General features: G+C 48.1%; 1 protein-coding gene across 1 annotated transcript in view; it reads left to right on the top strand.

The window, feature by feature from the left end:
- LOC144952504 (uncharacterized) overlaps window positions 1-23,279 on the top strand; it is a 63,851-nt gene extending 40,572 nt beyond the window's left edge. The window contains exons 3-7 of the mRNA XM_078882950.1: window positions 7,100-7,260; window positions 11,471-11,771; window positions 17,498-17,748; window positions 19,060-19,118; window positions 21,566-23,279. Of these exons, the coding sequence (XP_078739076.1) occupies window positions 7,100-7,260; window positions 11,471-11,771; window positions 17,498-17,748; window positions 19,060-19,118; window positions 21,566-21,680 (887 nt within the window). The 3' untranslated portion in view covers window positions 21,681-23,279. The remainder of the gene's footprint in view (window positions 1-7,099; window positions 7,261-11,470; window positions 11,772-17,497; window positions 17,749-19,059; window positions 19,119-21,565) is intronic.
- Window positions 23,280-26,412: the final 3,133 nt, after the last annotated feature.

Genomic DNA, 26,412 nt, shown 5'->3' with positions numbered 1-26,412 from the left:
ATCATCAACACCAGCTAACATCATCATCAACACCAGCTCACATCATCATCAGCACCAGCTCACATCATCATCAGCACCAGCTAACATCATCATCAACACCAGCAGCTCACATCATCATCAGCACCAGCTAACATCATCATCAACACCAGCAGCTCACATCATCATCAGCACCAGCTAACATCATCAACACCAGCTAACATCATCATCAACACCAGCTCACATCATCATCAGCACCAGCTCACATCATCATCAGCACCAGCTAACAACATCATCAACACCAGCAGCTCACATCATCATCAGCACCAGCTCACATCATCATCAGCACCAGCTAACATCATCATCAACACCAGCAGCTCACATCATCATCAACACCAGCTAACATCATCATCAACACCAGCTCACATCATCATCAGCACCAGCTAACATCATCATCAGCACCAGCTAACATCATCATCAACACCAGCAGCTCACATCATCATCAACACCAGCTAACATCATCATCAACACCAGCTCACATCATCATCAGCACCAGCTAACATCATCATCAACACCAGCTAACATCATCATCAACACCAGCTAACATCATCATCAACACCAGCTAACAACATCATCAACACCAGCTAACATCATCATCAACACCAGCTAACATCATCATCAACACCAGCTAACATCATCATCAACACCAGCTAACATCATCATCAACACCAGCTAACATCATCATCAACACCAGCTCACATCATCATCAACACCAGCTAACAACATCATCAACACCAGCTAACATCATCATCAACACCAGCTAACATCATCATCAACACCAGCTAACATCATCATCAACACCAGCTAACATCATCATCAACACCAGCTAACATCATCATCAGCACCAGCTAACATCATCATCAACACCAGCTAACAACATCATCAACACCAGCTAACATCATCATCAACACCAGCTAACATCATCATCAACACCAGCTAACATCATCATCAACACCAGCTAACATCATCATCAACACCAGCTAACATCATCATCAACACCAGCTAACATCATCATCAACACCAGCTAACATCATCATCAACACCAGCTAACATCATCATCAACACCAGCTAACATCATCATCAACACCAGCTAACATCATCATCAACACCAGCTAACAACATCATCAACACCAGCTAACATCATCATCAACACCAGCTAACATCATCATCAACACCAGCTCACATCATCATCAGCACCAGCTAACATCATCATCAACACCAGCTAACATCATCATCAACACCAGCTAACATCATCATCAACACCAGCTAACATCATCATCAACACCAGCTCACATCATCATCAACACCAGCTAACATCATCATCAGCACCAGCTAACATCATCATCAGCACCAGCTAACATCATCATCAGCACCAGCTAACATCATCATCAACACCAGCTCACATCATCATCAACACCAGCTAACATCATCATCAACACCAGCTAACATCATCATCAGCACCAGCTAACATCATCATCAGCACCAGCTAACATCATCATCAACACCAGCTAACATCATCATCAATACCAGCTAACATCATCATCAGCACCAGCTAACATCATCATCAACACCAGCTCACATCATCATCAACACCAGCTAACATCATCATCAACACCAGCTAACATCATCATCAGCACCAGCTAACATCATCATCAATACCAGCTAACATCATCATCAGCACCAGCTAACATCATCATCAACACCAGCTCACATCATCATCAACACCAGCTAACATCATCATCAATACCAGCTAACATCATCATCAACACCAGCTCACATCATCATCAACACCAGCTCACATCATCATCAGCACCAGCTCACATCATCATCAACACCAGCTAACATCATCATCAACACCAGCTCACATCATCATCAACACCAGCTAACATCATCATCAGCACCAGCTAACATCATCATCAGCACCAGCTAACATCATCATCAACACCAGCTAACATCATCATCAGCACCAGCTAACATCATCATCAGCACCAGCTAACATCATCATCAGCACCAGCTAACATCATCATCAACACCAGCTAACATCATCATCAGCACCAGCTAACATCATCATCAGCACCAGCTAACATCATCATCAGCACCAGCTAACATCATCATCAACACCAGCTCACATCATCATCAACACCAGCTAACATCATCATCAACACCAGCTAACATCATCATCAGCACCAGCTAACATCATCATCAGCACCAGCTAACATCATCATCAACACCAGCTAACATCATCATCAGCACCAGCTAACATCATCATCAACACCAGCTAACATCATCATCAGCACCAGCTCACATCATCATCAACACCAGCTCACATCATCATCAGCACCAGCTAACATCATCATCAACACCAGCTAACATCATCATCAGCACCAGCTAACATCATCATCAGCACCAGCTAACATCATCATCAGCACCAGCTAACATCATCATCAACACCAGCTCACATCATCATCAGCACCAGCTAACATCATCATCAACACCAGCTAACATCATCATCAGCACCAGCTAACATCATCATCAACACCAGCTAACATCATCATCAGCACCAGCTAACATCATCATCAACACCAGCTAACATCATCATCAACACCAGCTAACATCATCATCAACACCAGCTCACATCATCATCAGCACCAGCTCACATCATCATCAGCGCCAGCTAACATCATCATCAGCACCAGCTAACATCATCATCAACACCAGCTAACATCATCATCAGCACCAGCTAACATCATCATCAGCACCAGCTCACATCATCATCAGCACCAGCTAACATCATCATCAACACCAGCTAACATCATCATCAACACCAGCTAACATCATCATCAACACCAGCTAACATCATCATCAACACCAGCTACATCATCATCAGCACCAGCTAACATCATCATCAACACCAGCTAACATCATCATCAGCACCAGCTAACATCATCATCAACACCAGCTAACATCATCATCAACACCAGCTAACATCATCATCAGCACCAGCTCACATCATCATCAGCACCAGCTCACATCATCATCAGCACCAGCTCACATCATCATCAACACCAGCTAACATCATCATCAACACCAGCAGCTAACATCATCATCAGCACCAGCTCACATCATCATCAGCACCAGCTAACATCATCATCAACACCAGCTAACATCATCATCAGCACCAGCTCACATCATCATCAACACCAGCTAACATCATCATCAGCACCAGCTCACATCATCATCAACACCAGCTCACATCATCATCATCAGCACCAGCTCACATCATCACACGCCTCGACAAAGAGAAGCACTTCCAGCCCGTCGCGTTGGGGGCGAGTTAATGAAATGTTTGAGCAAATATAACAAGGGGCTGATTTTTAAGTTGATAATTTTTGGGGCCCGCGAATGATGTTATACTGGTAGGAACCTCCTGGTTACACCAGCCCACAGGGATTATTGTATCCGTCCGTCCGTCGTGCAGGGAGGGGCTGGGTGGGGAGGGAGGGGCTGGGTGGGGAGGGGTCGGTGTGGGGAGGGTGGGGCTGGGTGGGGAGGGTGGGGCTGGGTGGGGGGTGGGAGGGATGGGGCTGGGTGGGGAGGGGCTGGGTGGGGAGGGGCTGGGTGGGGAGAGGCTGGGTGGGGCTGGGTGGGGGGTGGGAGGGGTGGGGCTGGGTGGGGCTGGGTGGAGAGGGGAGGGTGGGGCTGGGTGGGGAGGGGCTGGGTGGGGGCTGGGCTGGGTGGGGAGGGGCTGGTCACCCCGTGGTGCCCTTATAAAACTCAACGTTTCACCTACTCACGCCGGCTTGTGCCCGCCCTCACAGTCGGGCATATTTGCGGAATACACCACGCCCTGGCCGTTGACCCATTGACCGAGCAACCCAACGTTCCTACCAGCTCCCTCTGCAGGACAATGTGTTAAATATCCAAGTGGCCCTTGGCAGAAAAAAATGTTCCCCACGCCTTGTACAGAGAGGGTCACGGCCTCGACAGACGTTTTACCGGTGACCCACCAGCAGGGGCAGACCGATCACGCGTTCGGATGAATTGAAGCCAATCGTGGGAACTGCCTTGCCAGAATTGAGAATCTCAGAAGATTGGTTCTTTCGGTGAAGTCACGTAGGCGAAAAAAAATGTAATTTTAAAAGAAAGAAATTTATTTAGTTATTTTTAAAATTTTAAATAATTTTTTTTTTTTTATAAAAAATAAATTATTTTATTTAAAATATACGTTTTGCATTGTGTGCAGTCTGGAAGCTACTCACATGACAAATTTCAAGTTTGTTGCATATCGGGAAGTATGATAAACATTTCGCACAATCACACATAATCACAAATTTCCCTTTGATATCTATAGATGCTTGGTTCTTTCGGCAAAGTCACGTAGATAGGTGAAGACCGCACGTGTTGCGATCGAAACGTCGTGGGATTTTTGCTTTTATTATTTAAAAAAAATTATCATTTCAATGTTTTCTTTTTATTTATTTTTCTTTTTAATTATTTTACTTTACATTTTTTATTTGTATTTTTTTTATTTATTTTGTTTCCCATCTACGCGACTTTACCGAAAGAACCAAGCATATGAATTCCTACAGTCACGAAAGTTTTAAGTCGAAATTTTACCTAAATAATAACTCCGCTTCAAAGACAATACCAATATTATCAGAGCATGCTTTTTGTGGTTAATGCAGACGTGATTCCTTGCTAAAAGGTTTCAGTTTTGTTGCAAGGAAAAAGGGGTGTTCTTAACTTAAAACTATTGTTTATTTTAGCAGGTGAGGTCCCGCTGAGCAATATAGCTTCTTATTATTTTATTTTTTTATTAATTTTAATTTTATTTTTTACCTACGTGACTTTACCGAAAGAACCAAGAGTATGACAAGATAGCTTCTGTTCAGCAGAAGCGCCCTGGCCACATATGATAAGTCCATCCCACGTGCCATCCATTACTGGTAGGAATCTGTTTTAGTTTCATGAATAAAATATTTTATTAATGAAATGTTAATACAAAATAAAACGTAATAAAATATTAATAAAAATAAAACGTAATAAAATATTTTATTAATGAAATGTTAATACAAAATAAAACGTAATAAAATGTTAATAAAAATAAAACGTAATAAAATATTTTATTAATGAAATATTAATAAAAATAAAACGTAATAAAATATTTTATTAATGAAATGTTAATACAAAATAAAACGTAATAAAATATTAATAAAAATAAAACGTAATAAAATATTTTATTAATGAAATGTTAATACAAAATAAAACGTAATAAAATGTTAATAAAAATAAACGTAATAAAATATTTTATTAATGAAATATTAATAAAAAATAAAACGTAATAAAATATTTTATTAATGAAATGTTAATAAAAAATAAAACGTAATAAAATATTTTATTAATGAAATATTAGTAAAAAATAAAACGTAATAAAATATTTTATTAATGAAATATTAATAAAAAATAAAACGTAATAAAATATTTTATTAATGAAATATTAATAAAAAATAAAACGTAATAAATATTTTATTAATGAAATATTAGTAAAAAATAAAACGTAATAAAATATTTTATTAATGAAATATTAATAAAAATAAAACGTAATAAAATATTTTATTAATGAAATATTAGTAAAAAATAAAACGTAATAAAATATTTTATTAATGAAATATTAGTAAAAATAAAACGTAATAAAATATTTTATTAATGAAATATTAGTAAAAAATAAAACGTAATAAAATATTTTATTAATGAAATATTAATAAAAATAAAACGTAATAAAATATTTTATTAATGAAATATTAGTAAAAAATAAAACGTAATATAATATTTTATTAATGAAATATTAGTAAAAATAAAACGTAATAAAATATTTTATTAATGAAATATTAATAAAAAATAAAACGTAATAAAATATTTTATTAATGAAATATTAGTAAAAATAAAACGTAATATAATATTTTATTAATGAAATATTAGTAAAAATAAAACGTAATAAAATATTTTATTAATGAAATGTTAGTAAAAATAAAACGTAATAAAATATTTTATTAATGAAATATTAATAAAAATAAAACGTAATAAAATATTTTATTAATGAAATATTAATAAAAATAAAACGTAATAAAATATTTTATTAATGAAATATTAATAAAAATAAAACGTAATAAAATATTTTATTAATGAAATGTTAATAAAAATGAAACGTAATAAAATATTTTATTAATGAAATGTTAGTAAAAATAAAACGTAATAAAATATTTTATTAATGAAATGTTAATAAAAATAAAACGTAATAAAATATTTTATTAATGAAATATTAATAAAAATAAAACGTAATAAAATATTTTATTAATGAAATGTTAATAAAAATGAAACGTAATAAAATATTTTATTAATGAAATGTTAATAAAAATAAAACGTAATAAAATATTTTATTAATGAAATATTAGTAAAAATGAAACGTAATAAAATATTTTATTAATGAAATGTTAATACAAAATAAAACGTAATAAAATATTTTATTAATGAAATATTAGTAAAAATAAAACGTAATAAAATATTTTATTAATGAAATATTAATAAAAAATAAAACGTAATAAAATATTTTATTAATGAAATGTTAATACAAAATAAAACGTAATAAAATATTTTATTAATGAAATATTAATAAAAATAAAACGTAATAAAATATTTTATTAATGAAATGTTAATACAAAATAAAACGTAATAAAATATTAATAAAAATAAAACGTAATAAAATATTTTATTAATGAAATATTAATAAAAATAAAACAATTAAATATTGTAATAATGAAATATTAATAAAAATATTACAATATTTTTATTATGTTTTATTTTTATTAATATTTCATTAATAAAATATTTGAGTACGTTTTATTTTTATCAATAAAATACTTTAGTACGTTTTATTTTTTACTACTTTATTATTTCCCTTCTACGTCACTTTACCCAAAGAACCAACAACAACAACAACGACGACGAGTGCGAGTTGTGTTTACAGAGGGACTACCCCTCGTGGCATCTGCCTCTGTCCCTCCAGACGTGCTCGGAGCTCCCGTGCGCGTTGACGCGGGCGTGTGCGCGCGCGTTCCGTGCGCCTCCTCCTCCTCCTCCTCGTCCACCTCGTCGTCCACCTCATCGTCCACCTTCTCGTCCTCCTCGTCCTCCTCCTCGATCCTGGAGCGCCTGTGGGAGCGTCTGGTGAGCGTGTGGAGTTGACGGTGGCACTTCTTCTTCAAATGTGTTCGCGCTATGTAGCGACGTGGACTCCACAACGGCCGGGAGAGACAAAGGCGGCCGGGCGTGGTGGTGGTGGTTGTGGTGGTTGTGGTGGTGGTTGTTGTGGTGGTTGTGGTGGTTGTGGTGGTGGTGGTTGTGGTGGTTGTGGTGGTTGTGGTGGTGGTTGTGGTGGTGGTGGTGGTTGTGGTGGTGGTGGTGGTGCTGGTTGTGGTGGTGGTGGTGGTTGTGGTGGTGGTGGTGGTTGTGGTGGTGGTGGTGGTGCTGGTTGTGGTGGTGGTGGTGGTTGTGGTGGTGGTGGTTGTGGTGGTGGTGGTTGTGGTGGTGGTTGTGGTGGTGGTTGTGGTGGTGGTGGTGGTGGTGGTGGTGGTTGTGGTGGTGGTGGTTGTGGTGGTGGTGGTGGTTGTGGTGGTGGTGGTGGTGGTGGTGGTGGTTGTGGTGGTTGTGGTGGTGGTGGTGGTTGTAGTGGTGGTGGTTGTGGTGGTGGTGGTGGTGGTGGTTGTAGTGGTGGTGGTTGTGGTGGTGGTTGTGGTGGTGGTTGTGGTGGTGGTGGTTGTGGTGGTGGTGGTGGTGGTGGTGGTGGTGGTGGTGGTGGTTGTGGTGGTGGTTGTGGTGGTGGTGGTGGTGGTGGTGGTGGTTGTAGTGGTGGTGGTTGTGGTGGTGGTTGTGGTGGTGGTTGTGGTGGTGGTGGTTGTGGTGGTTGTGGTGGTGGTTGTTGTGGTGGTTGTGGTGGTTGTGGTGGTGGTGGTTGTGGTGGTTGTGGTGGTTGTGGTGGTGGTTGTGGTGGTGGTGGTGGTTGTGGTGGTGGTGGTGGTGCTGGTTGTGGTGGTGGTGGTGGTTGTGGTGGTGGTGGTGGTTGTGGTGGTGGTGGTGGTGCTGGTTGTGGTGGTGGTGGTGGTTGTGGTGGTGGTGGTTGTGGTGGTGGTGGTTGTGGTGGTGGTTGTGGTGGTGGTTGTGGTGGTGGTGGTGGTGGTGGTGGTTGTGGTGGTGGTGGTTGTGGTGGTGGTGGTGGTTGTGGTGGTGGTGGTGGTGGTGGTTGTGGTGGTTGTGGTGGTGGTGGTGGTTGTAGTGGTGGTGGTTGTGGTGGTGGTGGTGGTGGTTGTAGTGGTGGTGGTTGTGGTGGTGGTTGTGGTGGTGGTTGTGGTGGTGGTGGTTGTGGTGGTGGTGGTGGTGGTGGTGGTGGTGGTGGTGGTGGTGGTGGTTGTGGTGGTGGTTGTGGTGGTGGTGGTGGTGGTGGTTGTAGTGGTGGTGGTTGTGGTGGTGGTTGTGGTGGTGGTTGTGGTGGTGGTGGTGGTGGTGGTTGTGGTGGTGGTGGTTGTGGTGGTGGTGGTGGTTGTGGTGGTGGTGGTGGTGGTTGCTGGCCAGACTAACCCCTCTGTGTGTGGCCACAGTGCCGGTAGCCTTCATAGGGTGATGATGATATTCGCTAACAGCACTTGCCCCGACAGCCTGTTAGAGGCTACACGAGGGATCTTTGTCTTTGTGTATGTTGCTGCTACTCGCTACCAACAGCACTTGCCCCACAGTCTGTTAGAGGCTACACGGGGGACCTTTGTCTTTGTTGTACTGCAGAGCGCAGTTTGGTTTCTTGACAAATTTTCAGCGGGGGTGATGGGACCCCCACGCCGCGTGGTGATGGTGATGATGATGGTGATGATGGTGGTGATGGTGATGGTGGTGATGGTGTTGGTGATGATGATGATGATGGTGGTGGTGGTGATGATGGTGGTGATGGTGATGGTGGTGATGGTGATGGTGTTGGTGATGATGATGATGGTGATGATGGTGGTGGTGATGATGGTGGTGATGGTGATGGTGGTGATGGTGATGGTGTTGGTGATGATGATGATGATGGTGATGATGGTGGTGGTGATAGTGGTGGTGATGATGGTGGTGATGGTGGTGATGATGGTGGTGGTGATGGTGATGATGATGGTGATGATGGTGATGATGGTGATGGTGGTGATGGTGATGGTGGTGATGGTGGTGATGATGGTGGTGATGGTGATGGTGGTGATGGTGGTGGTGATGATGGTGGTGGTGATGGTGGTGATGGTGATGATGGTGATGGTGGTGATGGTGATGGTGGTGGTGATGATGGTGGTGGTGATAGTGGTGGTGATGATGGTGGTGATGGTGATGGTGATGATGGTGGTGGTGGTGATGATGGTGGTGGTGATGGTGGTGATGGTGGTGATGGTGGTGGTGATGATGGTGGTGGTGATAGTGGTGGTGATGATGGTGGTGATGGTGATAGTGGTGGTGATAGTGGTGCTTTATTGACCTGGTCAAGGCCTATGATACCATCAGTAGGACTGGGCTCTGGGTTGTTCTTCGTGCTTTCGGAGTCCCTGACCCTCTGCTCACGATCATTAAGGACCTTCATGATGGTGAGCGGGCCCGGGTAAAACTACGTGGCCGGGAGTCGGAGCCTTTCCCTGTACACCTTGGGGTGCGACAGGGATGTCCTCTGGCTCCCACATTATTTAACATCTATTTCGACTGCGTAGTTCGTGAAGCCTTCAATAGCTGTACCGGGGGAATTACCATTTGGTACAGATATAATGGGAGGCTGATCGACGCCCGGGTGCGATCAAGGGATGGCTCCCTATTGGTCAACCACGTTATGTATGCCGATGATTTGGTAATAGCTGCTCATTCAGAAGAGGAGTTGGAGACGCTGCTGCTGAGACTGGAGCGTGCCACTAAGAGGTGGGGCCTTACCATCAGCCCCACCAAAACTAAGCACCTGCCTGGGTATTTTGTACCATCGGGCACTCCGCCCCCACAACTCCCAATCGGTGATGGGGCAGTTGTGGAGAGAGTAGAGAGTTTCCCATACCTGGGCAGTGTGCTCATGACCGGCTCCAGTTTATCAGCAGAGGTCTCACTCCGAATCAGTCGAGCGGCAATATCTTTTCATCGGTTGCGTAACGTGTGTGGAAGCTACCTGGTCTGTCGCTCCGCACGAAGCTTCAGGTCTTCTCGGCCACGGTCATTCCCTCCCTTCTCTACGCTTGCGAAACGTGGACCCCCCTAGTGGAGCATCTTCGCCGGTTGGAAACATTTAGGCTGGCCTGCCTACGATCCATCCTGGGTTTAACCAGGCTGGATTGTGTGAGGAGCTCACAAGTCCTTGAAAGATCTGGGCAAAGTCCCATCAGTGAGCTCCTCCGGCAGGCAAGGCTGCGTTGGCTGGGTCATGTAGCCCGCATGCCCAGCCACCGCATGCCTAAACAGCTTTTGTTCGGCCGGATCGAGGGGGCTAAACGGGCGCGGCACGGGCTAGAGAAGAGATGGAGTGATGTGGTACAGGAGGACGTGGAGCTGAGTGGACTTGCCGATGACTGGTACCAGCGGTGTCAAGATCGGCCTCAGTGGAAGAGGCTCGTGAAGGACGCTACTGGGCAGTTGGAGGCAGTCGCCCTCCAACAACAACGGAGGGCGGAGGAGCGACGCTCACAACAACGAGCGGAGCGCCGGGTGGCTAAAGCACAGCAAGTTGGCACAGTAGGGGGCACAGGTGGTGCATCAGCCAGTCATCTCGGTCATCTCGGTCAGTCGACCCGTGGCACCTGGGTCTGCCCCGTGACCTCCTGCCAGCGGGCGTTCGACACTTCACGTGGCCTCAGGGTGCACATGGCCTGGCACAAGCGTCGTGGTGACGTCACCGCCACTTAGTGGCGAATGGCGGTTGTTGATAGTGGTGGTGATGATGGTGGTGATGGTGATGGTGGTGGTGATGATGATGGTGGTGATGGTGGTGATGATGGTGGTGATGATGGTGGTGATGGTGGTGATGATGATGGTGGTGGTGGTGATGATGGTGGTGGTGATGATGGTGGTGATGGTAATGATGGTGATGGTGGTGATGGTGGTGATGGTGGTGATGATGATGGTGGTGGTGGTGATGATGGTGGTGGTGGTGATGGTGGTGATGGTATGGATGATGATGGTAATGATGATGATGGTGATGATGATGGTGATGATGATGGTAATGATGATGGTAATGATGATGGTAATAATAATATTGGTAATAATAATGATGATGCACATCGCTATCACCCCACACCCCTCCCCCTGCCGAGGGAGGGAGAGTGGGTAAGAAGGGGACCCTTCAGGGTACCCACGGTACCCAAGCCTCACCCCGCAATGTCCCCTCGCCCTTCCACAGTCTGACCAGCAGGGCGTCTTCCCGCACCAAACATCCCCCTCCTCCTCCTGCGTCACGGCGCACGGGGCAGGCGCGTGCGTCCCTACGCGCGTGCTCGTGTGGTGGGTGCGCGTGCAGGCTGGGGGTGGGGGCGGCGGGGGTGGCACGCGCGTGCGGGAGGCGCGCGCGATCGAGGGGTGCGCGTGCGCGCCCCGCCCCCGCGAGGGGTGCGCGCGCGTGCCCGCGCCGCGACTCTACAATCCGGGCTGGGCGGGCATCGAGACGGACATCGACCCGGGACGCTGTGCAGCGTCTGAGACAGGTGAGCGGGCGGACTCATCTCCATTATTTTATTATGTTTTTTTTTATTATTTTATTACTTCCCTTCTACGTGACTTTACCGAATGAAAACCAAGAAGATAATCTCCATCTGTTCCATCTCACTCCCTTCTACCACCGTGTGTGTGGACTAATCTCCATCTGTTCCATCTCACTCCCTTTTACCCCGTGTGTGGAATAATCTCCATCTGTTCCATCTCACTCCCTTCTACCCCGTGTGTGGACTAATCTCCATCTGTTCCATCTCACTCCCTTCTAACACCATGTGTGGACTAATCTCCATCTGTTCCATCTCCCTCCCTTCTACACCGTGTGTGGACTAATCTCCATCTGTTCCATCTCACTCCCTTCTACACCGTGTGTGGACTAATCTCCATCTGTTCCATCTCACTCCCTTCTACACCGTGTGTGGACTAATCTCCATCTGTTCCATCTCACTCCCTTCTACACCGTGTGTGGACTAATCTCCATCTGTTCTACACCTTGAAAGAAAAAACCTACACAGCTCATTGGCCCTCGCCTGTTAAAGGTTAAAATAACAGTTGAGTTTAGGTCGTGATGGACATTCCCCGTTCCTCTGGCGGGGAGCGAGTCTGTCCATAGCACCACCACCGCATTGGACCTCAAAACTCAATTTCCCTGTTGCTAGAATCGGCGTTAAACCGTACGGGTTGACAACTACACACACACATATATACACACATATATACACACACATATACTGTATACACATACATACACACACATACATACACACACACACACAAAGACAAAGATCCCCCGTATAGCCTAAACAGACTGTAGGGGCAAGTGTTGTTAGCGAGCACCTATGAAGGCCGGAACAGTACACGAACGAGGGGGTGGGTGGCCAGCACCACGCCCGACCGCCTTTGTCTCCCCAGTGGCGATGTTTAGACACCGCACCAGGTACTCATTTGAGGCTGAGTCGACCTAGGGGAGGCCCAGGAACGGTTCAGATAATCGTCACCGGTGTTGGCCGTGAGCGGGAATCGAACCCGGGTCGCCAGGTTCATAGCGCAGCGCGCTAACCGCTGCACTACCGCTCCCCATACACACACACATACACACACACATGCACACATATACACACACATACACACACACATGCACACACACATACACAACAACAACCGCCATTCGCTACTAAGTGGCGGTGACGTCACCACGACGCTTGTGCCAGGCCATGTGCACCTTGAGGCTACCACGTGAAGTGTCGAACGCCCGCTGGCAGGAGGTCACGGGGCAGACCCAGCAGGTGCCACGGGTCGACTGACCGAGATGACCGAGATGACTGGCTGATGCACCACCTGCAACTACACACACACATGTATGATGATGATTATAATTTTAATTATCTGTCCGCTTAAGGCTAAGCAGCAGCAGCAGCGTGAACGTTGTGCTCCGTAAGGCTTTAGACAAACTCCTGGTGATTGTGTGCTCATGTGAATGTCCCCCGAAGTGGGTAGTGTAATTAACGTAATTCACCTAATTAATGCTCCCCCAAGGTGGAGGAGGAGGAGGGGGAGGGGATGGAGAGAGCGAGAGTTGTGAATGGCTGGATAGAGTGTTGATCCGTGCTGATTAGAATGCTGGGGGTAGCGAGGGTGGTGGTTGTTGCAGGGAGCTTGGGGGGGTAGGTGGTGGTGGTGGTGGAGGTGGTGGTAGTGGTGGTGGCCACCAGCTGCTTTAATTACCAGCGTCACAGGAGGGCAGGAAACGGATGAGTTTGCGTCCCATGCTGATGATTATTTACGTGGGGGGGGGGGCCGGGGGAGTTAGGGGCAAGTGGACTTTCAATGTGGTGGGTTAGGAAAAACACCCCCACACCCCTCATCCTCATCTCTCATCATCCTCCAAAAGCCAGTGGCTGTATTCGTTAAGGCTCACGACCACAGCTGTCAATCCACACGGTCCATCACCATCACCCCCCCCCCACCACCTATTTTCGTGCACGGAAATTGAGTTTGTAGGTCCATACGGCGTAAAGCCGTTTCAGTGCGGGCAGAGAAGTCAATTACACTGGTCAACAAAAAAAACACTTTTTTCTGGCCTGGACTTTTGCAGCTGTTCTAGACTAATTTCAGGGTGCCGATTCCAAATCTGATCTCAGATTTGCTCTATCACGTCTCATTTTTAAATCCTTTATATTAAGTTCGCTTGCTTGCTTGCTTGCGCGCTTACGACCGTGCAAATCTTTGGGTCGTTTTTTTAACCCACTTCCCGTGATCCAATCGAGCTGACATTTTGCACACAGACTCGTTGTGCGTGACAATTTATTTTCGTGAAATTTTTTTCCAAAATTTTTCACTTTTTAGGACTTTTTTTTTTCATATTTAATTTTAAATACCAATGTGATAAAAATGAAACTCTTACTAAAAAAAAAACAGAAATGAATAATAAAATAAAACCGATGCCACGCATATAAAGGATTTATAGTGAAAAACTTTGTTTTTACGGGTTAATGTTTTATGCTATCGGCATACCCCATTTTCATTGATTTTACCCGAAATTAACTCTGTCACTTATGATTGCAAGTTGTTGCGAGTCGGTGACTGCTTTAGTGTTAAACTATGGCGCTGTATTTTTAGGAGAGTGTGTTTATAATATCATTTTATGCAGATATCCACATTTATTTAATATTTTTCCTCTGCAGTTTTTATTGAAAATGCAATATTTGATATCTAGAAAACCTGATGTGATAGACAAAAACTGATGCCAGATTTGGAATCAGCACCCCAAAATTACCTTATGCCAGAAAACGTATGTTGACCCGTGTAATACAAATGTGTGTCTGTCCGTGTGTCTCGCTCGTGATGGGACTTTGTAAGATGAACTTTAAGATTCGTGAGGGGCACGGAGTGAACGGTGAGGTCTGACTTGGTCTGTGTAGTGAGGCAGGGCACTGATAAGGGGTTGACAGGTTTGTAGTAGTGTAGTGTATAGTGTATAGTAGTGTAGTGTATAGTGTAGTGTATAGTAGTGTGTAGTGTATAGTAGTGTAGTGTATAGTGTAGTGTATAGTGTAGTGTATAGTAGTGTATAGTAGTGTATAGTGTAGTGTATAGTGTAGTGTATAGTGTAGTGTATAGTAGTTTAGTGTATAGTGTAGTGTATAGTGTAGTGTATAGTGTAGTGTATAGTGTAGTGTATAGTAGTGTAGTGTATAGTGTAGTGTAGTGTATAGTAGTGTAGTGTATAGTGTAGTGTATAGTAGTGTAGTGTATAGTGTAGTGTATAGTAGTGTGTAGTGTATAGTAGTGTAGTGTATAGTGTAGTGTATAGTGTAGTGTATAGTAGTGTAGTGTATAGTGTAGTGTATAGTAGTGTATAGTGTAGTGTATAGTGTAGTGTATAGTGTAGTGTATAGTAGTGTAGTGTATAGTAGTGTAGTGTATAGTGTAGTGTATAGTAGTGTATAGTGTAGTGTATAGTGTAGTGTATAGTGTAGTGTATAGTGTAGTGTATAGTGTAGTGTATAGTGTAGTGTATAGTAGTGTATAGTGTAGTGTGGTGTATAGTAGTGTAGTGTGTAGTGTAGTGAGGTAGGGGGCACTGATGAGGGCTTCACAGCTCTGGGTCACCGTGCCGGGGAGATGACGACGCAGACTCCCACAAGCACGTGGGGGGGAAGGGGGTCACTCCCTCGAGCAGAGAGCCGCCTCACAACCACCACGAGGCCCAGGAGGGCGGTGACCCTGGACACCCCAACACCCCCTGTCTCTCTGTCTCTCTCCCCCAGCGAAAGTCTCTCTCCCTCCCTCCTTCCTCCCCCCATCCCTCCCTCCCCCTCCCCGCCTCCCTCCCCCCCTCCCTGCCTCCCTCCCCCCTCCCTTCCCCCTCCTCTCCCTTCCTCCCCCCTCCCTCCTGCCCCCCCCCCCTCCCTCCACTCCTCCTCCCCCCTCCCTCCCCTCCCTCCCTCCTCCCCGCCTCCCTCTCTCCCCCCCCCCCTCCCCTCCCTCCCCCCCTCTCCTCTCCCTCCCCCTCCCTGCCTCTCTCCCCATCCTCCCTCCCTCCCCTTCCTCCCCCTCCCTCCCCTCCTCCGCCCTCCCCTCTCTCCCCATCCTCCCTCCCTCCCCATCCTCCCTCCCTCCCCCCTCCCTCCCCCTCCCTCCCTCCCTGCCCCCTCCCTCCCTCCTCCCTCTCGTCTCCCTCCCCCCTCCTCTCCCTCCACTGCCCCCCCTCCCCTCCCCTCTCTCCCTCCCCTCCCTCCACTGCCCCCCTCCCCTCCCCCTCCCTCCCCCCTCCCTCCCCTCCCTCCCCTCCCCTCTCTCCCTCCCCTCCCCCCACTGCCCCCCTCCCCTCCCCCTCCCTCCCCTCCCTCCTCCCTCCCCCCTCCCTCCCCGCCGCCCGCTCTGATCACTCGATGCTTCCTCCCCCAGGCAGTGCCACCCAGGGAGAGACAAAGGCGGCCGGGCGTGGTGGTGGTGGTGGTGGTGGTGGTGGTGGTGGTGGTGGTGCTGGCCACACCACCCCCTCTGTGTGTGTGACCACAGTGCCGGTATTTTGTGTGTCTGTGTGTGTGTATCTGTGTGTGTGTGTCTGTGTGTCTGTGTGTGTATATCTTTGTGTGTGTCTGTGTGTGTGTGTATATATGTGTGTGTATATCTGTGTGTGTGTCTGTGTGTGTATATCTGTGTGTGTGTGTCTGTGTGTGTGTGTCTGTGTGTGTGTGTATCTGTGTGTCTGTGTGTATCTGTGTGTGTATATCTGTGTGTGTGTGTCTGTGTGTGTATATCTGTGTGTGTGTGTCTGTGTGTATCTGTGTGTGTGTGTCTGTGTGTCTGTGTGTGTGTCTGTGTGTGTGTCTGTGTGTGTGTATCTGTGTGTGTATCTGTGTGTGTCTGTGTGTGTGTCTGTGTGTGTGTATCTGTGTGTGTATCTGTGTGTGTCTGTGTGTGTGTCTGTGTGTGTGTATCTGTGTGTGTATCTGTGTGTGTCTGTGTGTGTGTCTGTGTGTGTATATCTGTGTGTGTGTGTCTGTGTGTGTATATCTGTGTGTGTGTGTCTGTGTGTGTGTGTCTGTGTGTGTGTGTATCTGTGTGTCTGTGTGTATCTGTGTGTGTATATCTGTGTGTGTGTGTCTGTGTGTGTATATCTGTGTGTGTGTGTCTGTGTGTATCTGTGTGTGTGTGTCTGTGTGTCTGTGTGTGTGTCTGTGTGTGTGTCTGTGTGTGTGTATCTGTGTGTGTATCTGTGTGTCTGTGTGTGTGTATCTGTGTGTGTATCTGTGTGTGTCTGTGTGTGTGTCTGTGTGTGTGTATCTGTGTGTGTATCTGTGTGTGTCTGTGTGTGTGTCTGTGTGTGTGTATCTGTGTGTGTATCTGTGTGTGTGTGTCTGTGTGTGTGTCTGTGTGTGTGTATCTGTGTGTGTATCTGTGTGTGTGTGTGTGTCTGTGTGTGTGTGTGTGTGTCTGTGTGTGTGTATCTGTGTGTGGCCACAGTGCCGGTAGCCTTCACAGGTGCTGCTCGCTAACAGCACTTGCCCCTACAGCCTGTTACAGGCTACACGGGGGATCTTTGTATTTATGTGTGTGTTCGTAAAAGTGTGTAGCCGACGGAGAGAGACAAAGGCGGCCGGGCGTGCGTGGTTGCTGACCACCCCCCCCCCCCACCACCACCACGTAGCACTTGCCTCTCGACAGTCTAAAGGCTACCTGGGGGGACGGTGGCACCTTTGTCTGTCCACAGACGCGGGCGCGTGCGTGCCCACGCGCTGGCGCGAGGAGGCCGTGCGCGCGCCCGGCGCGCGGCTCGCCTTGGTGCGCGTGACCGAGGCGTGCACGCGCGTGGCCACCTCGTCCACCTCCTCCTCGTCCACCTCCACCTCGTCGTCGTCCACCTCCTCGTCCACCTCGACCCCGTGCTACCGCGCGCGCTACGCGGAGCAGCACGCGAGCGTGGCGCGCGCGCACGACGGCAGCCTGAGCGAGCGCGTGCTGGTACACACACACACACAGACACAGACACACACACACAGACACACACACAGACACAGACACAGACACACACACACAGACACAGACACACACAGACACACACACACAGACACACACACACACAGACACACACACAGATACACACACAGACATACACACACACAGACACACACACAGACACACACACAGACACACACAGACACACAGACACAGACACACACACACACAGACACACACAGACACACACACACAGACACACACACACACAGACACACACACAGATACACACACAGACATACACACACACAGACACACACACAGACACACACACAGACACACACACAGACACACACACACACAGACACACACACAGACACACACAGACACACACACACAGACACACACACACACAGACACACACACAGATACACACACACACAGACACACACACACAGACACATACACACACACAGACTCACACACACAGATACACACACAGACACACATACACAGACACACACACAGACACACACACACAGACACACACACACACAGACACACACAGACACACATACACAGACACACACACACACAGACACACAGACACACACACACAGACACACAGACACACACATACACACACAGACACACACAGACACACACACACACAGACACACACACACAGACACATACACACACACACACACACAGACACACACATACACACACAGACACATACACACACACATACACACACAGATACACACACAGACACACACACACAGATACACACACAGACACACACACACACAGACACACACACACACACACAGACACACAGACACACACACACACAGACACACAGACACACACATACACACACAGACACACACAGACACACACACACAGACACACACACACAGACACATACACACACACAGACACACACACACACAGACACACACATACACACACAGACACATACACACACACATACACACACACAGATACACACACAGACACACACACAGACACACACACACAGACACACACACAGACACAGACACACAGATACACACACATACACACACACACAGACACACACACAGACACACACACACACAGACACACACACAGACACACACAGACACACTCACAAAGACAAAGACCACCCGGGTAGTCGCACGCAGGCTGCTGGGGCAAGTGCTGCTGGCCACCACGTGTCCATTAACCCCCCACCCCCCCCCCCCCTGTGCCCCCCCCCCGTGCCCCCCCCCCCCTGTGCCCCCCCCCCCCGTGCCCCACGTGGTACAGGAGATTGACGTGGGGCAGTGCGTGGGCTCCTGTCCACAGCTCCCCGGCACCGTGTGCAGGTGAGCAGTCGTTCACTCATTCATCCAACTCATTCCCTCACCCGTTCGTTCACTCATGCGTTCACTTATTCGTTCACTCATTCATTAATTCGTTCACTCATCCGTGCATTCATTCAGTCACTCATTCATTCACCCGGTAGTTCACTCATTCGTTCACTCATTCATCCAACTCATTCCCTCACCCGTTCGTTCACTCATGCGTTCGCTTATTCGTTCACTCATTCATTAATTCGTTCACTCATCCGTGCATTCATTCAGTCACTCATTCATTCACCCGGTAGTTCACTCATTCGTTCACTCATTCATCCAACTCATTCCCTCACCCGTTCGTTCATTCATGCGTTCACTTATTCGTTCACTCATTCATTCATTCGTTCACTCATCCGTACATTCATTCAGTCACTCATTCATTCACCCGGTAGTTCACTCATTCGTTCACTCATTCATCCAACTCATTCCCTCACCCGTTCGTTCACTCATGCGTTCACTTATTCGTTCACTCATTCATTAATTCGTTCACTCATTCGTGCAATCATTCAGTCACTCAAACATTTACTCATTCGTTCACTCACTCATTCAATCATTCGTTCACTTACTCGTTCACCCATTCGTTCACTCATGCACTCATTCACTTACTCGTTCACCCATTCGTTCACTCATGCACTCATTCACTTATTCGTTCACCCATTCGTTCACTCATTCATTCACTCATTCATTCACCCTTTCGTTCACTCACTCATTCACTCGTTAATTCATTCCCTCATTCATTCACTCACTCAGTTGTTCACTCACTCGTTCATTCATTCACTCACTCAGTCGTTCACTCACTCGATTAACTCATTCGCCCATTCAATCACTCATTAATTCACTCATTCATTCGCCCATTCACTCGCTCACGAACAGCACTTGCCCCAAAAGTCGATGCAGGCCACACGGGGGACCTTTGCCTTTGTGAGTGGACGATGCCTGAGTATGGGGAGCGGTGGGGCAGTGGTTGACGCGCTGCGCCACGAACCCAGCGACCTCGAGTCGACAGCGAACGTGGTCCTGGGCCTCCCCTAGGTCGACTCAGCCTCAAATGAGTTACCCGGTGCTGTGTGTGTGCAGTAAACATCGTCACTGGGGGAGACAAAGGCGGCCGGGCGTGGTGGTGCTGGCCACCCACCCCCTCTGTGTGTGCCACAGGATGCTGCTGCTACTCGCTACTAACAGCACTTGCCCCAACAGCCTGTTAGAGGCTACACGGGGGGTCTTTGTCTTTGTCTCATAGCTGCTACTCGCTAACAGCACTTGCCCCGACAGCCTGTTAGAGGCTACACGGGGCACCTTTGTCTGTGTCTCATAGCTGCTACTCGCTAACAGCACTTGCCCCGACAGCCTGTTAGAGGCTACACGGGGCACCTTTGTCTGTGTCTCATAGCTGCTACTCGCTAACAGCACTTGCCCCGACAGCCTGTTAGAGGCTACACGGGGCACCTTTGTCTGTGTCTCATAGCTGCTACTCGCTAACAGCACTTGCCCCAACAGCCTGTTAGAGGCTACGCGGGGGGTCTTTGTCTTTGTCTGTGCTACGAACCCGGCGACCCGAGTTCGATTCCCGCTCACCGCCACCGCCACCACCACCAGTGACAGCGATTATCTGAACGTGGTCCTAGGCCCTACTCCCCTAGGTCGACTCAGCCTCAAAAGAGTTACCCGGTGCTGTGTGTGTTAATAAACATCGTCACTGGGGGAGACAAAGGCGGCCGGGCGTGGTGGTGCTGGCCACCCACCCCCTCTGAGTGTGCCACAGCGCCGGTAGCCTTCATAGGGTGCTGCTGCTACTCGCAAACAGCACTTGCCCCTACAGTCTGTTGAGACTACGCGGGGGATCTTTGTCTTTGGTGAAGATGGTGATGGTGTGGTGGCGGTGGTGATGGTGGTGGTGATGGTGGTGGCGATGGTGGTGGTGGTGGTTGGTGATGGTGTTGGTAGTGTTGGTGATGGTGTTGGTAGTGGTGGTGGTGTCGGTGATGGTGTCGGTCGTGGTGATGGTTACTGGTGTTGATAGTGGTGATGGTGGTGGTGTCGGCGGTGGTGTTGATGATGGTGGTGGTGATGGTTGGTGGTGTTGACGATGATGGTGGTGATGGTTGGTGGTGGTGATGGTTGGTGATGATGATGGTGTTGATAGTGGTGGTGGTAATGAAGGTGATGTCGGTGGTGGTGGTGGTGTTGGTAGTGGTGGTGATGGTGGTGATGATTGGTGATGATGGTGTTGGTAGTGGTGGTGATGGTGGTGGCAATGAAGGTGGTAGTGATGGTGGTGATGGTGGTGATGGTAGGTGGTGATGGTATCGGCGTTGGTAATGAAGGTGATGTCGGTGATGTCGGTGACGTCGGTGCTGCACTTGCCCCACCAGTCTGTTCAGGCTATACGGGGGACCTTTACCTTTGCTTTGTTGCAGCGCGCGCGACTGCCCGGGCGACTGCGTCGCCGTGGAGGTGGAGACGCGCCTCCTCTACCCGCGGCACGGAGAGCCCCACGCCGCGCTCGTCATCAGGGCCTGTGGCTGCGCCTAGGCGAGTGGCCACGTGGGGGCAGTGGCGGACACGTGGTGGCGGTGAGCGGCCACGTGGGGGCAGTAGTGGACACGTGATTGGCGGCCACGTGGGGGCAGTGGCGGACACGTGGTGGCGGCGAGCGGCCACGTGGGGGCAGTGGTGGACACGTGGTGGCGGTGAGTGGCCACGTGGGGGCAGTGGTGGGGACACGTGATTGACGGACACGTGATTGGCGGACACGTGATTGGAGGCCACGTGGTGATGGTGGCAGCTACTTCGAAGCCACATTGGGAGCCACTTGGGAGCCATGCCAGAGCCACAACAGAGCCTCGACGGAGCCTCGACGGAGCCACTTGGGAGCTACTTTGGAGCCACAAGGAAGCCGATCAACACAGCCACTCTGGCCTCTCTCTGTGTGCCGTGGCGAAGGGCCGTCGCCTGAAACGTCGCCGCAACCTTCTGTCATTTTCCCCTTGAAGGCCCACGTCGAGGCCCTCGTTGGCGTCCGTCGGGAACCCGCCGGTAGTACGCGGTACACCACCGCACCGGGAACTCATTTGTGGCCGAGTCGACCTAGCGGAGGCCCGGGACCGGTGAAGACAATCATCGCCGGGCGCTGGCCGTGAGCGGGGATCGAACCCCGCGGCGGCCAAGTTCGTGGCGCTCACCGCTGCGCCACCGCTCCCCGCGACCCCTCTGCCCGCGACCCCTCTCCCCGTGACCCCTCTCCCCGCGACCCCTCTCCCCGCGACCCCCCTTCACCGTGACTTTCTTGCGCTGTGCCGCTGTTACCTCCGTGCAAAAACGCCTCCGGCTCGGCACGGCTTTATCGGCTTTATCGGCTCCCTTGAAACGCGATTCTTTTTTACTTTGAAAGAGACGACATTGGAAACGGCGCCTTCAAGCGACCCCAGAGATGACAAAATAAAGTCCCGTGGTGTGAGATCAGGGGAGGGGGCTTGCCGCTGGCCATTCCACGCAGGCCCTAGATGTACGATCCGATGACCAGAGAATTGTGAATTCGTTATTTTCCCTCCCATGATTCCAGACTTATGGGACAAGCCCTGCAGTTATAGAGTCGGGAGGGCAAGCCTGAGTACCCAGACCACCCATCTTTCTATTGGTACCATCCGATAGATGGGTCGTCTGGTACATCAGGGATGTGTGTGTGCTTCAAGAACAGTTCATATCATTATCATTATCAGAGTTGTTTCTTTTTGTTAGCATTTTGACTGCTTGTGTTGTGGTTATTGCAAACATGATGCCTTGTATAAAGGTGTCAGTTTTTTGTACCGGTTTAAAGGGTAAAAACCTACTACTATATTTTGCCACTGGTAAAGGAGATGTCTCATAGTGTGTGTGTGCTGTTTTTAGTTTTTGAACTACTACTATATTTTGCCACTGGTAAAGGAGATGTCTCATAGTGTGTGTGTGCTGTTTTTAGTTTTTGAACACGTCTTTAATTGTAATTAGTGTGCTTCGTTTAGTTGCCTGATCAGTCGGCTTTGTATATACCGTACATTGTTAATGTTTTTTGTCGGTGTGGTTTTCATATAAAGTCCCGTTTGGGTTCCCAACATCGCTTGCATCACCTCTTTTATTCACCCCTCACTTTTGTTGTAGAAGGGAAATAATAAAACAATAAAAAATATAACAAAGGCACCATTGGAACCTCATTTGCCAGTAAAAATATGATAATTGTCTTTTTACCCTTCTATCTGGCAACAAAACTGACACCTTTTTTTTACAAGGAGTCATGTTTACATAGACCACAATACCTGCAGTCATAATGCAAACAAAAAACATTTTGGCGTCATCTGGTCCAACACCATGTGAGACTAGGCTCTAAGGAAAGCTGTCTCGGGTGTGGACCAATCAACTTCAAGGACAGTGCATACATTATCAGAGTTGTGTTTTTGTTTGCATTATGACTGCAGGTATTGTGGTCTATGCAAACATGACTCCTTGTAAAAAAGGTGTCAGTTTTGTTGCCAGATAGAAGGGTAAAAAAACAATTATCATAAAACAAAGGCGTTTGCATATCAACTTTTTTGTCAAGGCTCTCTCCTCTTCCCACCCAGCTTAAAATACGCTGCCAAGCTTAGCAGTGTTAAGACGCTGTCTTTCCGACAGCCCTGTTTCTTTACCTGAGGTGGCATTGACCTTGTGCTGTCTTCGCCTTTTGGCGTTGGCATAACGCTGTTAATGAGACTTGGCTCTAAAGAAAGCTGTCTCTGGCGTGGACCAATCAGTTTCAAAGGCAATGCAGTAACATACCTAGTGACATTGTCATTACACTGGTCAACACACTTTTTCTGGCATAAAATATTCCAACGGGTTTAATGTAATTTTGGGGTGCTGATTCCAAATCCGGCATCAGTTTTTGTCTATCACATCAGGTTTTCTAGATATCAAATATTGCATTTTCAATAAAAAAATGCAGAAGAAAAATATTAAATAAATGTGGATATCTACATAAAATGATATTATAAACACACCATCCTAAAAATACAGCAGCATATTTTAACACTAAAGCAGTCACTGACTCGCAACAACTTGCAATCATAATTTCGGGTAAAATCAATGAAAATGGGGTATGCCGATAGCACAAAAATGAGACGTGATAGAGCAAATCTGAGATCAGATTTGGAATCGGCACCCTGAAATTAGTCTAGAACAGCTGCAAAAGTCCAGGCCAGAAAAAAAATGTTTTTTTTGTTGTTGACCAGTGTTATTAAAGACAATTCTTCATACAACCAGAGCGTGTTTGCCGCGAGTAAATGTGGCTAATGCAGTGACAGGATTCCTTGCAAAAGGTTTCGTTATGAAATCTTTTCTGATATTTTGATGCTGGCAAGGGAGGTCCCATGATGTTGTTGTTGTTCATTATTCGTAACCATTGCTTTCTCAGAACCACGTTGGGGGTAGGAGGATAGGGAGAGCAGTTAGGCAGACGAGGTTTAGGATAACCACTGATGGAGCATTATCCTGGCAAATGGATTTAAGAGCAGCGGCCCGATTATGTAATGAGCTAAGCTGGGTGGTGAGCATTCTTCTGCGAATGACCAGCGGTGAGCGAGCGGGCGGGTGAGTGAGTGGGTGAGTGGGCGAGTGAATGGGTGGGTGAGTGAGTGGGTGAGTGAGTGGGCGAGTGAATGGCTGGGCGAGTGAATGGGTGAGTAAGTGGGCGAGTGAATGGGTCGGTGAGTGAGTGGTCGAGTGAATGGGTGGGTGAGTGGGCAAGTGAATGGGTGAGTAAGTGGGCGAGTGATTGGGTGGGTGAGTGAGTTGGCGAGTGAATGGGTGGGCGAGTGAATGGGTGAGTAAGTGGGCGAGTGATTGGGTGGGTGAGTGAGTGGGCGAGTGAATGGGCGGGTGAGTGAGTGGTCGAGTGAATGGGTGGGTGAGTGGGCGAGTGAATGGGTGAGTAAGCGGGCGAGTGATTGGGTGGGTGAGTGAGTTGGCGAGTGAATGGGTGGGCGAGTGAATGGGTGAGTAAGTGGGCGAGTGAATGGGCGGGTGAGTGAGTGGTCGAGTGAATGGGCGGGTGAGTGAGTGGTCGAGTGAATGGGTGGGTGAGTGGGCGAGTGAATGGGTGAGTAAGTGGGCGAGTGATTGGGTGGGTGAGTGAGTGGGCGAGTCAATGGGTGGGTGAGTGGGCGAGTGAATGGGTGAGTAAGTGGGCGAGTGATTGGGTGGGTGAGTGAGTGGGCGAGTGATTGGGTGGGTGAGTGAGTGGGCGAGTGAATGGGTGGGTGAGTGAGTTGGCGAGTGAATGGGTGGGCGAGTGAATGGGTGAGTAAGTGGGCGAGTGATTGGGTGGGTGAGTGAGTGGGCGAGTGAATGGGTGAGTAAGTGGGCGAGTGATTGGGTGGGTGAGTGAGTTGGCGAGTGAATGGGTGGGCGAGTGAATGGGTGAGTAAGTGGGCGAGTGAATGGGTGGGTGAGTGAGTGGGCGAGTGAATGGGTGGGTGAGTGGGCGAGTGAATGGGTGAGTAAGTGGGCGAGTGATTTGGTGGGTGAGTGAGTGGTCGAGTGAATGGGTGGGTGAGTGGGCGAGTGAATGGGTGAGTAAGTGGGCGAGTGATTGGGTGGGTGAGTGAGTGGGCGAGTGAATGGGTGGGTGAGTGGGCGAGTGAATGGGTGAGTAAGTGGGCGAGTGATTGGGTGGGTGAGTGAGTGGGCGAGTGAATGGGTGAGTAAGTGGGCGAGTGAGCGGGTGAGTGAGCGAGCGGGTCGAAATAAAAAAAGTAACGGGCGCGTGCGTACACGTGTGTGTGTGTGCGCGTGTGTGTGTGTCTGTGTGTGTGTGTCTGTGTGTGTGTGCGCGTGTGTGTGTGTCTGTGTGTGTGTGTCTGTGTGTGTGTGTGTGTGTCTGTGTGTGTGTGTCTGTGTGTGTGTGTCTGTGTGTGTGTGCGTGTGTGTGTCTGTGTGTGTGTGCGTGTGTGTGGGTGCGTGTGTGTGTGTCTGTGTGTGTGTGTGTGCGTGTGTGTGTGTGCGTGTGTGTGTGTCTGTGTGTGTCTGTGTCTGTGTGTGTCTGTGTGGGGAGCGGTGGTGTAGCGGTTAGCGCTGCGCTGCGCTATGAACCTGGCGACCCGGGTTCGATTCCCGCTCACGGTCAACACCACCGGCGACGATTATTTGAACCGGTCCTGGGCCTCCCCTAGGTCGACTCAGCCTCAAATGAGTACCTGGTGCGTTGTGTAAGCATCGCCACTGGGGAGACAAAGGCGGTTGGGCGTGGTGTGTG

This window comes from Lampetra fluviatilis, chromosome 68 (genome assembly GCF_964198595.1).
Source record: "Lampetra fluviatilis chromosome 68, kcLamFluv1.1, whole genome shotgun sequence".
Classification (NCBI taxonomy): domain Eukaryota; kingdom Metazoa; phylum Chordata; class Hyperoartia; order Petromyzontiformes; family Petromyzontidae; genus Lampetra; species Lampetra fluviatilis.
The sequence above is the reverse complement of the archived record's forward strand: the minus strand, read 5'-3'. Positions and strand labels throughout refer to the sequence as shown.